The following is a 12,507-nucleotide window of genomic DNA, read 5'->3' on the forward strand; positions in this document are numbered from 1 at the left end:
TTCAGGCAATTCTCCTGCCTCAGCCTCCTGAGTAGCTGGGATTATAGGCACGCACCACCATGCCCAGCTCATGTTTTGTATTTTTAGTAGAGACGGGGTTTCACCATGTTGACCAGGCTGGTCTCGATCTCTTGACCTCGTGATCCACCCGCCTCGGCCTCCCAAAGTGCTGGGATTACAGGCGTGAGCCACCGCGCCCGGCCAAACTGGGTAATTTTAACTGCTCCATCTTCCAGCTCACTGATTCTTTCTTCTGCCTGCTCAAACGTGCTGTTGAGCCCCTCGAGTAATTTTGTACTTCAGCTATTGTACTTCTCAGCCCCCAAATTTTTATTTGGTTCCTGTTTATTATTTCTATCTCTTTCTGATAGTCTATTTGTGTATATCCATCATGCTTCTGATCTTCCTTAGCTATTCTTCATGGTTTCCATCAGCTCTTTTTTCCTTCAGCATAAAACGACAGTTAAATCTTTTTATATAAGTCCAACATCTGGGCTCTTCAGGGATAGTTTCTGTCAATTTTCTTTCTATATTCCTTTTACTAAGAATGAGCCATACTTTCATTTTATGTTTCATGCTTTATAATTTTGCGATAAGAACTGTAAATTTTGAATGTTAAAATTGTAACTCTTGAAATTAGATTTTCTCCTTCTGCCCTGGTTTCAGGGATTATTGTTGCTTGAAGAAAGCTACCGTCATCTGTTTATTTGGTGCCTTTTCTAACTACGTGGCTAAGACTGTATTCCTTGGCATGTGTAGTCACTGAAGACTCTGTTTCATTATTTCTGTAGTCAGCCAGTGACCTGCCTGGATCCAAAAAGGAAAGAAAAGGGCTGTTTTGTCTCTTGAAATCCCCTGCATTACTCAGGAGGCTGAGACAGGAGGATTGATTGAGCCCAGGCGTTTGAGTCTAGCCTAAGCAACATAGCAAGACCTCTTTTTTTTTTTTTTTTTTTGATATGGAGTCTCATTTTGTCACCCAGGCTGGAGTGCAGTGGCACGATCTCGGCTCACTGCACCCTCCACCTTCCAGGTTCAAGCAATTCCCCTAGCCTCGAGTAGCTGGAATTACAGGCACATAACCAACCCTGGCTATTTTTTTTTTTATTTTTAGCAGAGATGGGGTTTCACTATGTTGACCAGCCTGGTCTCAAACTCCTGACATCAAGCAATCTGCCTGCCTCGGCCTCCCAAAGTGCTGGGGGATTACAAGTGCAAGCCACCTCACCCAGCCAAGACCTCACCTAAAAAACCAAACAAACAAAAAGCCTTTTTTTAATCCCCTCCACCAATGAAGAAACCACTTCAGCTCAGCCCATGGAGGCTGAAATAAAGGCCAACCTCTGTGGTCGCCCCTTCGCAAACTATAAGGCATATCAAAACACACAGGCCTGATTTTTGGAGGACAAGGTCCCTATGGCCCCCCTCACATCGGCCAGCACGTCAGGGATACAGACTGCCATCTCCACAACTGGCTGCTGTGAAGAATTCACCAAAACTCACCAGCCTCTTTCCTCATCAAGTACTCCCTTCAATGCTTCAAGTGCTCCACTAGAATCTAGAGCTCCAAACAGTTGATTGTGACAGTTCTTGCCAGCCCAATAGTCGTTTCAGTGAAGGGATCAATTCTACTCTGTCATCTTCCATGACATCACTCTTCCCCAACCCCACCACATTAGCTTTTATCCCATAGGAAACAGATGGCACCCTCAAGATAGGACAATTTGAGGAGAATGTATTTAAGAAAGATTATTTACAAAAGTATGGATACAGGGGAACCACAAGAGACAATGCGGTAACCCAGGACTAATAGCAGCCAAGCTGATACTATCCCTAAGCCCAAAGCGTTGAGGAGAGGGATCAGGACCAGGAAGGAAGGAAAGAGTTGTGCTGAGGTGGCCACCGTGAGAGGAGCAGTGACATTTGGTTGATGGACACAGCCAGCATGAAGCAACCTCAAAAGATGAAGGAAATCCAAGATTAAATAGCCTGATATTACTCTCTTGCCTCCTCCTCCTACTAGTGCTATTTCTGTTCCCCTTCCTCCTTCTGGGCTCCTTATTTGCCAACCAAACACCCAGGCATAAGGGAGTACAGTTGATTGCCGGGTGCGGTGGCGCAGGCTGTAGTCCCAGCTATTCGGGAGGCTGAGGCTGGAGGATCTCTTGAGTCCAGGAGCTCTGGGCTGTAGTGTGCTATGCCAATCGCGTGTCCACACTAAGTTCAGCATCAATATGGTGACCTCCCAGGAGCAGGGAACCACCAGGTTGCCTAAGGAGGGATGAACCGGCCCAGGTTGGAAACAGAGCAGGTCAAAACTCCCGTGATGATCAGTAGTGGGATCGCGCCTGTGAATAGCCACTGCACTCCGGCCTGGGCAACATAGCGAGACCCTGTCTCTCAAAAAAAAAAAAAGAAAAGAAAAGAAAAGAAAAAAAAAAGGGAGTCCAGTTGACGGAGGGATGAAAAAGGATGAAGAGTGAATCTGGAGGAAGAACTGGAGAATGGCCAGACAGCCACAAAACCTCAGAATGACCTCTAGCCTCTATCTTCAAGACTGAATGCGGCAAATTTCTGGCTATTTAAGAACAACCACTTTCCAAACACAACTGGAGGATTCTTCCCTGAAGAGATGACCTCCTGATATTGACATTCGACATCTGGCACATCATCTGTGCAACTTATGGTGAATCTAGTGCTTCTCAAAACATAATATGCACTTGAATCACCTAGTGATCTTGTTAAAATGCAGATTCTAAATCTGTAGATTACAGATGCAAGCTGAGGTTCTGTAGGCTGAGGTTCTCCATTTCCAATGAGCTCCTAGATGATGTCAATGCTGCTGGTCCTTTTTGAGTGGCAAGGAGCTAGTCAACTCATCTTGCCCAAACACTTAAGAGTCTCTACTCGGGCTTTTCAGGGTCTCATTCTTAAAGATGAATAGATTGCTAAAGTAGACTGAAGTTTGAGATGGCCATTAACATAAGAGTAGCCAAAAAATTAGCATTAAAAAGGACCCAAGGAAACAGAGACAAAGCGGAGAGGAGAAGAAAAACGAAAAACATATTCACTATTATAATATCCTCACAGATAGGAAAAGTTATGCCTGTCCATCAAACCAGGATAAAATAACATCGAAAAGAGACACTCAGCAGGAAAAGAGTTCTTGGGAATTAAAAATAAGAAAACTGAAACTTCAGCCTTGGACAACATAGGGAGACCTCACCTCTATGAAAATCAAAAAATCAGCCAGATGTGGTGGCACAAGCCGGTGGTCCCAGCTACTTGGAAGGCTGAGGTGGGCAGTTCACTTGAGCCCAGGAGGTCAAGGCTACAGTGAGCTGAGATTGCCAATTGCACTCTAGCCTGGGCAACAGAGCAAGACCCCATCTCAAAAAAAAATTAAAATGGTTGAAGATAATGCGAGGAGATACCCCACAGTAAAAAACAATGAGTTGGTTGAGAGTTCAGTTTTGCAAGATGAAAAGAGCATTTTGTTTTTGTGCTTTTTCTTTAAGACAAGTTCTCTGTCATAGAGGTTGGAGTGCAGTGGCATGATCCTAGCTCACTGCAGCCTAAAATTCCTGGGCTCAAGCAATCCTCCCTGCTCACCGTCCCAAAGTATTAGGATTACAGGCACGAGCCACCATGCTCAGCTCTATGAATTTCTACTTTGAATCAGTGCTCAGGACAACAAATTGAGAAAGTGGTACAGCTGGGCACGGGGGCTCATGCCTGTAATCCCAGCACTTGGGGAGGCCAAGGCGGGCAGATCACAAGGTCAGGAGTTCGAAACCAGCCTGGCAACATAGCAAAATCCCATCTCTACTAAAAATACAAAAATTATTAGCCTGGCATGGTGGCGTGCACCTGTAGTCCTGGTTATTCAGGAGGCTGAGGAAGGAGAATTGCTTGAACCCGGGAGGTGGAGGTTGCTGTGAACCGAGATCGTGCCACTGCACTCCAGCTTGGGTAACAGAGCAAGACTCCAACTCAAAAAAAAGAAAAAAGAAAAGAAGGTGGTACAATAAAGCATATCATTATAAAATTTCTAACCAACAGGTTAAAGAGAGAAAATCCTAAGGCCTCCACAGATGGGGGAGATGTAACACACAAAGGATCAGAAAGATAAATCGGAATTTTTTAAATAGCAACCCTAGAAGGTATAAGAAAATGTAGTATACCTCCAAATAATAAGGAAAATTATTTTCAAACTTAAATATCTAGCCCAACAACATGTCAAGTGTTAAATAGAAGTAAGACATTTACAAATATGCAAAGATTTTAACAACATATGTCCCGCATCGCCTTTTCTCAGGAAGTTACTAAAGGAGACGGTTTAGCAAAACAAGGAAGTAAACCATGAAAGAGGAAGACATGGGATCTAGGAAATGGGGAAAACCAGCCCATAACAGCAATGAAGGAAAATTCCAGAATGACGACTGTACAGCAAGTCTAGCGAGCAGCCAGTCCAGACTGAAACAAGAGGAAGGCAGGCTCTGGGACCAAAGCTCCAAAGAAAAAGTAGAACTTACATGTTGACTATATGGAAAATATTATTGCTAGACTTTTTGATAGAGACTTAGAGCATTTGAGGGGAAAAGCCAACTGTAAATATTGTTTATAGAAGACCAGACAAGTGAGAGAAAAGCAATAATTAACCCTAAGAAAAACGAAGGACCACATAAACTAGAAGTCATGATTGCAGTGCATTTCTTGGCTCATCAGTAAATAATATTTGCATACATAATAATTTTAATACAGTTGGGTGCATATTATTGGCTTAACCAAAAATTGTTACACAACTATATGGTGGGCAGCAGAAGTGATAGAGTCAAGTTCTTATCTACTGTGTCAGGAAGTCAACACATAATGCTAAAAATTAACAAACCAAGAAATAATGGTATAAACATTTACTTAGAAATATGAAGACAGGCTGGGCATGGTGGCTCACGCTTCTAATCCCAGCACTTTGGGATGCCAAGGGCAGATCGTTTGAGTTCAGGAGTTCAAGGCCAGCCTGGGCAACATGGTGAAACCCTGTCTCTACTAAAAATACAAAAATTAACTGGGCATATTGGTGGGCGCCTGTAGTCCCAGCAACTTGGGGTCTGAGGTGGGAGGATCACTTGGGCCCCGGGAGATTGGGGCTGCAGTGAGCCAAGAGCATGCCACTGCACTCCAACCTGAGTAACAAAGTGAAGCCCCACCTCAAAAAAAAAAAAAAGGGAAAGAAATATGAAGGTAAGTATCAGGATGAATTTGTGAAAGAGTTGAGCATATTGCCTCCAAAGAGTAGGACAGGGAACTCCTTTTTTCTTTACAAGTCTTTTAGTATCATAAGCATACATATTTTAAACAATTTATAAACATTATTTTAGTTGAGACATTAATGTTAAAAAGTTAGCATATTGGTCGGGCACCATGGGTCACGCCTGTAATCCCAGGATTTTGGGAGGCCGAGGCAGGAGGATCACTTGAACCCAGGAGTTAGAGACCAGCCTGCCCAATACGGCCAAATCCCGTCTCCACTAAAAATACAAAAATTCTCCCAGCATGGTGGCGTGCATCTGTAGTCCCAGCTATTTGGGAGGCTGAAGCAGGAGATCACCTGAGCCCAGGAGGTGGAGGTAACAGTGAGCCAAGGTAGCGACACCACTCCAGCCTGGGTGACAGAGTGAGACACTGTCTCAAAAAAAAAAAAAAAAAAAAAAAAAATAGGTTAGCATATAATTTGAGGGCATCAGTAACATCCTGAAGCTTATCCATAGCACGGTAAGTAATGTTTCAAAGGGCTATCTGTGCCTTAATGATAGGAGCTAGTTTCTTGTTCATTTTGTATCCCCACACCAAACACATAGCAGAAAATAAATTATTTCCTTCTATGTAGAAGAGACTCAGCTAAATTTGTTACATACTTCCCGGAGGAGGGAAAACAAAACAAGACATAAAGGCAGAAGGTGCAGATGTAACACAAAGATGAGTTAAGTTTCCACACGTAGGTAACAAAGAGGGTTATGTTTCTGCCAGAGGTACTGAAGGTATAGGTTTAAAAAAAGGCAGGGAAAAAAATCATGTTCTGGACACCTGGACGCATTTCCCCAGGCATATAGAATTAGAGGCATGACAGCAACTCAGGGGGGCCTTAAGTTGCCTATTCACCCAGGTGACCTCTCATTCCTTTCCCTCATTGCCCTTTTAACAATAAGGGGAATTTCACACAAGGAAAGGTTCCCCTCTCGCCCCAGCAGGCAAGGAGGCTCCTCTGGCGCGAGTTCCGTCCCCCACTGCCCCCACGTCCCACAGGTCTCCTGCCCTGGGCACGCACAGGTCTGATCACTCGCTGCTTCCGCATCCCTCCCCTGATCCTCTCCCTATCCTCTCGGCCTCCTTATACAATTAAGAACGTGTTTATTGTTTGTTTCCTCTACCAGACTATAAGTTCATGAGGGCAGGACCTCGTCTATTTCATTCGCCACTACATCCCCAGTACAAAGCAAGAGCCCATGAAATATTTGTTAGAGAAATGAATGAGTGATGGTGTCGCTGGACAGCTATTAACCTGGATTGAAAAGGGGCACCCACAGCAAAAGAGCTGGGAGCAAAGAAGCCCGCTGGGAGACGACAAGGGAGAGCTTCTTGCGAGGTCTCTGAAATGACAAGACCGGAAGAACTGAGTTGGATCTCTGGGACAGGCGGGAAGGAAAAGCTGGACAATCAGGCAAGCCTCGGGGAACTTCAGCTCTGCGAGGGACGCACTGGCAGGCGGCGGATGTAAGGGGGTCTGTGGGAAAGCAGAGGTGGTGCGGTGGCATCACACATGCGCAAGCGCTGCCTCCGTTTCCTCTGGCGCGCCTGCGCTCGCGTGCACGAGGGGTTGAAGCGGAAATGGCGCCACGGGACCGCGCCTCCGGGCGGCGAGCGGAAGTGGGTGTGAGAGCGGAAGTGGCCGGCTAGAGCCGGGGGTTGGGCGGGGACCTGGCTTGTCGGTGAAGCGGCAGTGGCGGCGGCGGCGGCTCGGCAGTCGGGTTCAGGCTTTGGGGGCCAGGTCGGTTGGGTGGGTGGGTGTCTCCACAGTCTGCGTGCGTGGGCCAGCGCGTGCGTCTTACCCTTCCCTCCACCCCGGTCCCTCTCCCCTTCTCCCCTAACCTCCTACCCCACCCAGCCCCCCTCCTCAGGGGGCAGCAGGGCCGCTCCCTCTGTCCTTCACTCCCTTACCCACCCTCACCGGCCCTTATTTCTCCTTCCCCTGCTCGGGGCAGCCGCCGCCATGATCCTGCTGGAGGTGAACAACCGCATCATCGAGGAGACGCTGGCGCTCAAGTTCGAGAACGCGGCCGCCGGGTGAGCGCGCGCCCGGGGCTGAGGGTGGCGGAGGAGGCAGAGTTGGCCCCAGCTAATCCCCAGTGTCGTCCAGTCCCCCAGACCTGGAGGAGAGAAATGGGGTGACTGGCAGGGTGTAGGGGCTGCCCCGGCGGGGTAGACGTGGGAGGCGATTGGGTGCGGCGGGGCGAGGGGCAGAGATGCGTGGGGAGAGGCTCAGAGGAGGGATGCGGAAGCAACGTGTCTTGAGGACTGTGCGTGCCAAAGGGCAGGAGACCTGTGGGACGTGGGGGCAGCTGGGGCCGGAACTCTCGCCGGGGGAGCCCCCTGCCCCCTGCCCCCTGGGAAGAGAAGACGACGACTCCTTCCCTGTATGAAATTCCCCGGCATTGTTCAGAACCCAGAGAGCGCCTGTTTGGAATTGGGTTGGAAGGAGTTTTCAGGAATTCCCAGGACTGGTGGAGGGAAGGAGATGTAGGCCCCACATCGCTACCAGCATTCTCGTTCCCCACCCCCATCTCCTCTAAAAGGAGCAGAAGAGAAGACTGAAAGCCGACCGAGTCTCAGAGCTGGAAAAAGCGATCTCTGGTTTCTCTTACCCGAACCCTTCTGTGAGAGACACTGGGCCATTTTGTTACATATTTTTCAAGCAAAGCTAATGGTCTCTCGGTCCACACCCCTTCCTTATCTCTCCTCTGAGGTTCTAACGCTCTCTCCTCATCCAGTAGTCTTTATCTGGCTATCTTGTAAATTCTTATATCAAGACCCTTGGTCTGTGATTTCTTCTGTGGTAACCCTGGCCCAGTGACACACTTCAAAGCCTCCAGAATCTGTAGTTCTTAGATAACCTTTCTTTAGGTTTGGACTTTTTAAAAGATGGGCTTAGGTTCTATTTCCCAGGCAGCCTTCTCTGCCAAACACAGGAATCAGTAGAAGACAACCTCCTCCTCCAAAGCTGCTTTGCTTTTCTAATATAATATTTAAAACATGAGCTCAGGGTTTTAAGTTCTAATTTTTGGTGGCCTGTGGCCAGTCCCTTTGCCTCATTTCCCTTTCTGGGAGCATGGGGCTTCACATCTTGGTTTCACAGTTGACGAAATAAGTGCAAACCGTTTCTGGTGAACTGGGAACTAGTAATGGGAAAGTGCTTGGAGAGCCACAGATGGGAGAATATCGGTGGAGGGGAATTTTTAAGTGGCCATTATGTACTTGTGGCTTGGAGGCATTAAAAATTATGAACTACCATTTAAACTGAATATATAGTATGTCCTGTCTCCTTTCTAAGGCTACAGATTTTATCTGTAAAACAAAGCACTACTTTCTTGAAGTTCATATGTGTAGTGAGCAGTACTGTTTCCTGCCAGGAGCTGCTTTTGCTTATATTTTAGGCTGACTTGCTTCTTTCTTGTCTTAGCCTCTCTTACCAGTGTCTTTGCATTTTGAATATTCAAATGAATCAGCCCAGAGTCTTATTTTGGATGATTGCTGTATACTTTTTTCTGAGCAGTGTAGCATTTAGGAGGAAGTTGAATTAACTTCTGCATTTTCACAACTGATCTTAATGCATTCTCAGGTCCAGACTAGCAAAGAATGAAGCCTGGGCGGTCCTAAGCTGATCTGCAAGATAAATGGCTGTGTATTTTCAAGTAGAGGCATGTCATTTAACATAGGAATACATTCTTGTCTATTTATGTGTTTATGACTTGTGATTCCAAAATGTGCCCCATTATTCAGAACTTTACCTCTTTCTTTTAGAAAATTATTCTTTAAAAGAGTAGCTAACCATTTCAGAGGGATTAAAATAGGCCCTCAAGTCTGGAAAACATGAGTTAGAACTTCGAGGACTTTTTTTTTTTTTTTTTTTTTTTTTTTTTTTTTTTTTTTTTTTTTTTTTTTTTTTTTTTTTTTTTTTTTTTTTTTTTTTTTTTTTTTTTGAGACAGTCTCACTGACTGGAGTGCAGTGACACGATCTCTGCTCACTGCAACCTCCACCTCCCAGGTTCAAGTGATTCTCGTGTCCCAGCCTCCCAAGTAGCTGGGATTACAAGCACGTGACACCACACCTGGCTAATTTTTTTATTTTTAGTAGAGATGGGGTTTCACCATATTAGCCAGTCTGGTCTCAAACTTCTGGCCTCAAGTGACCCGCCTGCCTCAGCTTCCCAAAGTGCTGGGATTACAGATGTGAGCCGCTTCGGCTGGCCTCAGGACATTTTTTACAAAGATACGCATTGTAGGGAAGTTGTATAGGGAATGCATGGGTGTGTGCACTTGTGCACATGTGTGGGTGTGTGTATAAGTTTTGGATTTTATTCTGGCCCATCTGCCCCTTTCAGATGTGGTTTTCAATAAGTGGGCTCAAAACATTCTGCTGAAAATTGAAAGTTTGAAAATCTTTTAAAAGAGCCATGCTTAGTAGGCAGGGCTTTTCTGGGATTACAGATGTATCACCCAGCAGAAGCCTGAATGAAGCAAGTGTAAATTATCAGACATCCCAGTAAGGTAAGGCAAGGTGCGTGCCTATTCCAGAACTTCCATCAAAGTTCGCCTAGTGTGATTAACATAAACATTTGTGGGATTCTACCAGTGTTCAGCCCAGGCAGCATCAGAAAAAAAAGGGGCCTTTTTGAAAGCCTATTAGCCAAGTTAGGGCGGAGCTAAAGGGTAAGAGGTGTTAGGGTGGAGAAAAGAGAAAGACATTAAAGAAAGGGAGTAATTTGGAGGAGAAACCCTGGAGATTTGAAAGGCTTGGCTAGTGTGGGAACCTGCTAGGAGAGGTCATCTCCACCCTGCTTTTTGCGCTTCTCAGAATAAACTAATTTGTGAAATTATAGTTTGGGGCAGCCTTTTGCAGAGAGTATCTTCCGTCTCTGTGATGTCCAATAAGACAGCCATACAAATGGCTGGCTAAATTTAAATAAAAATTAAGGTGAAATAAAATTGAGTTCCTCAGTCACACTAGCCACATTTCTAGTGCTCATTTGCCACATGTGGCTAGTAGCTATGTAGCACAGGCATAGAACATTTCCATTATTGCAGAAAGTTCTATTAGACAGCACTGTTCCAGCTTCTGAAAATGAAAGCATGAGATGGTCTTAAATATAGCTCTGTGGCATATGCTTCAGAAGATAGTTGCATTAATTTTCCTTTTGAACTTGATCTTTATTTTTTAATTTTTATTTATTTTTATCCTCTAACATAGATCATAGGAAACAAGATCTTTTTTTTTTTTAATGATTCCTCTCAGATTATCCTGCTGGATCTTCTCACCAGTGGCCTCCTACTAAAAGTATCCACTTTCTTCTGGGTGAAGTGGTGCTGTCATCTAAACTGTTTAAGAATACATTTGGTCATGATAACCTTTTTGGAGGCAGTTCGACAAAGCCTAAGGTTCATTCCGAACAGATTGCTTTTTAATTTTTTCCTACCACATTCCTGGGAAGTGGCTTATTGAAACAATCTATATATTGTCACAAAATAGTAAGTATTGGTAAATTGTCTTCCCAGCAGCCTACAAACTAAGAGAATGTGACTGACTTAAAAAGCTATGCCCAGCACTGCCGATAAGATCATGCGCAGATCTTATCAACAACATTGCCTTTTCATTTGAGAATTCTTAACCCAGACCCTCAATTTAAGCAAAAGTAATCAGGCAAATTAATTCATTAGTATATACACCAAGAACCGTTTCATCCTCAGAAGCTAGGCCTGTCAACTTAGCTGGAGTCTGGAGTCCAAAATTGAGGAAATGCTGTCAGATGCAAATTGCTGTTGGATTTAAGTGTGTGCTGGCTCCTTGCCACAGCCAGCGCATATTGCGGGGAGCTGTGGTTCCATGAGGGGGAGTGAAACTCAGTAAGCAAGCAGTGCCAGTTGGGGTGGGTGAGGAGGGTGGGAAGAGAAATTTGAAAAAAGGAATAAATTAAATCTTGCTGGTACTCTGTTCTCATTCCCAAATATATTGCATATGTCCTCAGAGAGAGAGGCTGGTTTGGAGTGATTTGGAATTAGGACATTGTTTAAGCATTTAGAAGAAATGGAATGTAGTGTCTGACTTGATAAGAAGACTTGGTTGCCATTTTTACAGGTCATCGTAGTTAATTGCACTCTGCTGCCTGTCCTGTGGCCTACTTGGGACCACTTTGGGCATGAAGCCCCAGAGCTATGCTGGACCAAACTGGTAACTCCTTACGGGCTGGGTCTATCACCTTAATCATCTTTGTTTCCCCAGCATCCTCATTGTATATATAGTCAGCTCAGTAAATGGTTTCTTCAAGAAATGAATGAAGCCAGATAGAATGATTCCTTGTTTCTTTAGGAGCTGACTTTTTTGACATTGAGTGAATCAGCTTTTAGGTCTCTTTGTTCTCCATATTTTGGGTTATGGCTTAGCAGAGAATAGGACCACCTCTTACCTAATATGATCTATTTTTATAGGTTTTGCTCAAAAGAATAATGGGAGCCTTATAGAAGATTTAAAGGAGAATGCTCAGAAACCTTTATAGTGGGCAGAATTCAATAATTCCTCTAATTCAGGACATAAGAAGGGATAAGTAGGAGAGAGACATAAATGCCCAAATGGGGAATTGGGACCGGGCACCCTGACTCATGCCTATAATTCCAGCACTTTGGGAGGCCAAGGAGGGCGATCACTTGAGGTAAGGAGTTTGAGACCCGCCTGGCCAACATGACAAAACCCCATCTCTACTAAAAATGCAAAAATTAGCCTGGTGTGGTGGCACATGCCTGTAATCCCAACTACTCAGGAAGCTGAGGCAGGAGAACCACTTGAACCCAGGAGGTGGAGGTTGCAATGAGCCAAGATGGTGACACTGCACTGCAGCCTGGGTGACAGAGCAAGACCCCATCCCAAAAAAAAAAGAAAAAGAAAAAGAAAAAATGGGGAATTGGATCCTAGGGTGCATTGGGAGTAAAAACCCCAAGGGTGTTAGTGAGAAAAGAAGACAAGATAATACAGTTGCCAGGAGCCCTTCTGGACTGATTGTTGACATTCTAGAAGTTTCCTTAGAGAAAGATAGAAGAATATTGTTTTTTTGTTTTTTTTTTTTTTTTTTTTCTTTTTGAGACGGAGTTTCACTCTTGTTACCCCGGCTGGAGCGCAATGGTGCAATCTCGGCTCACCGCAACCTCCGCCTCCTGGGTTCAGGCAATTCTCCTGCCTCA

General features: G+C 45.1%; 1 protein-coding gene across 4 annotated transcripts in view; it reads left to right on the forward strand.

Moving 5' to 3' along the window:
* The first annotated feature begins 6,908 nt into the window (after positions 1-6,908).
* The window catches only part of ARPC2 (actin related protein 2/3 complex subunit 2), a 38,479-nt gene continuing 32,880 nt past the window's right edge, over positions 6,909-12,507 (forward strand). The window contains exons 1-2 of one of the 4 annotated variants that reach the window (XM_037740815.1): positions 6,909-6,927; positions 7,263-7,344. In XM_037740815.1, coding sequence (XP_037596743.1) covers positions 7,271-7,344 — 74 coding nt within the window. In that variant the 5' untranslated portion in view covers positions 6,909-6,927; positions 7,263-7,270. Of the gene's footprint in view, positions 7,049-7,074; positions 7,345-12,507 lie in introns of those variants that run through there. The other 3 variants (XM_017535119.2, XM_017535121.1, XM_037740816.1) reach the window with 3 other exon arrangements.

The sequence above is a fragment of the Cebus imitator genome, unplaced genomic scaffold (genome assembly GCF_001604975.1).
Source record: "Cebus imitator isolate Cc_AM_T3 unplaced genomic scaffold, Cebus_imitator-1.0 Scaffold91, whole genome shotgun sequence".
Taxonomy (NCBI): domain Eukaryota; kingdom Metazoa; phylum Chordata; class Mammalia; order Primates; family Cebidae; genus Cebus; species Cebus imitator.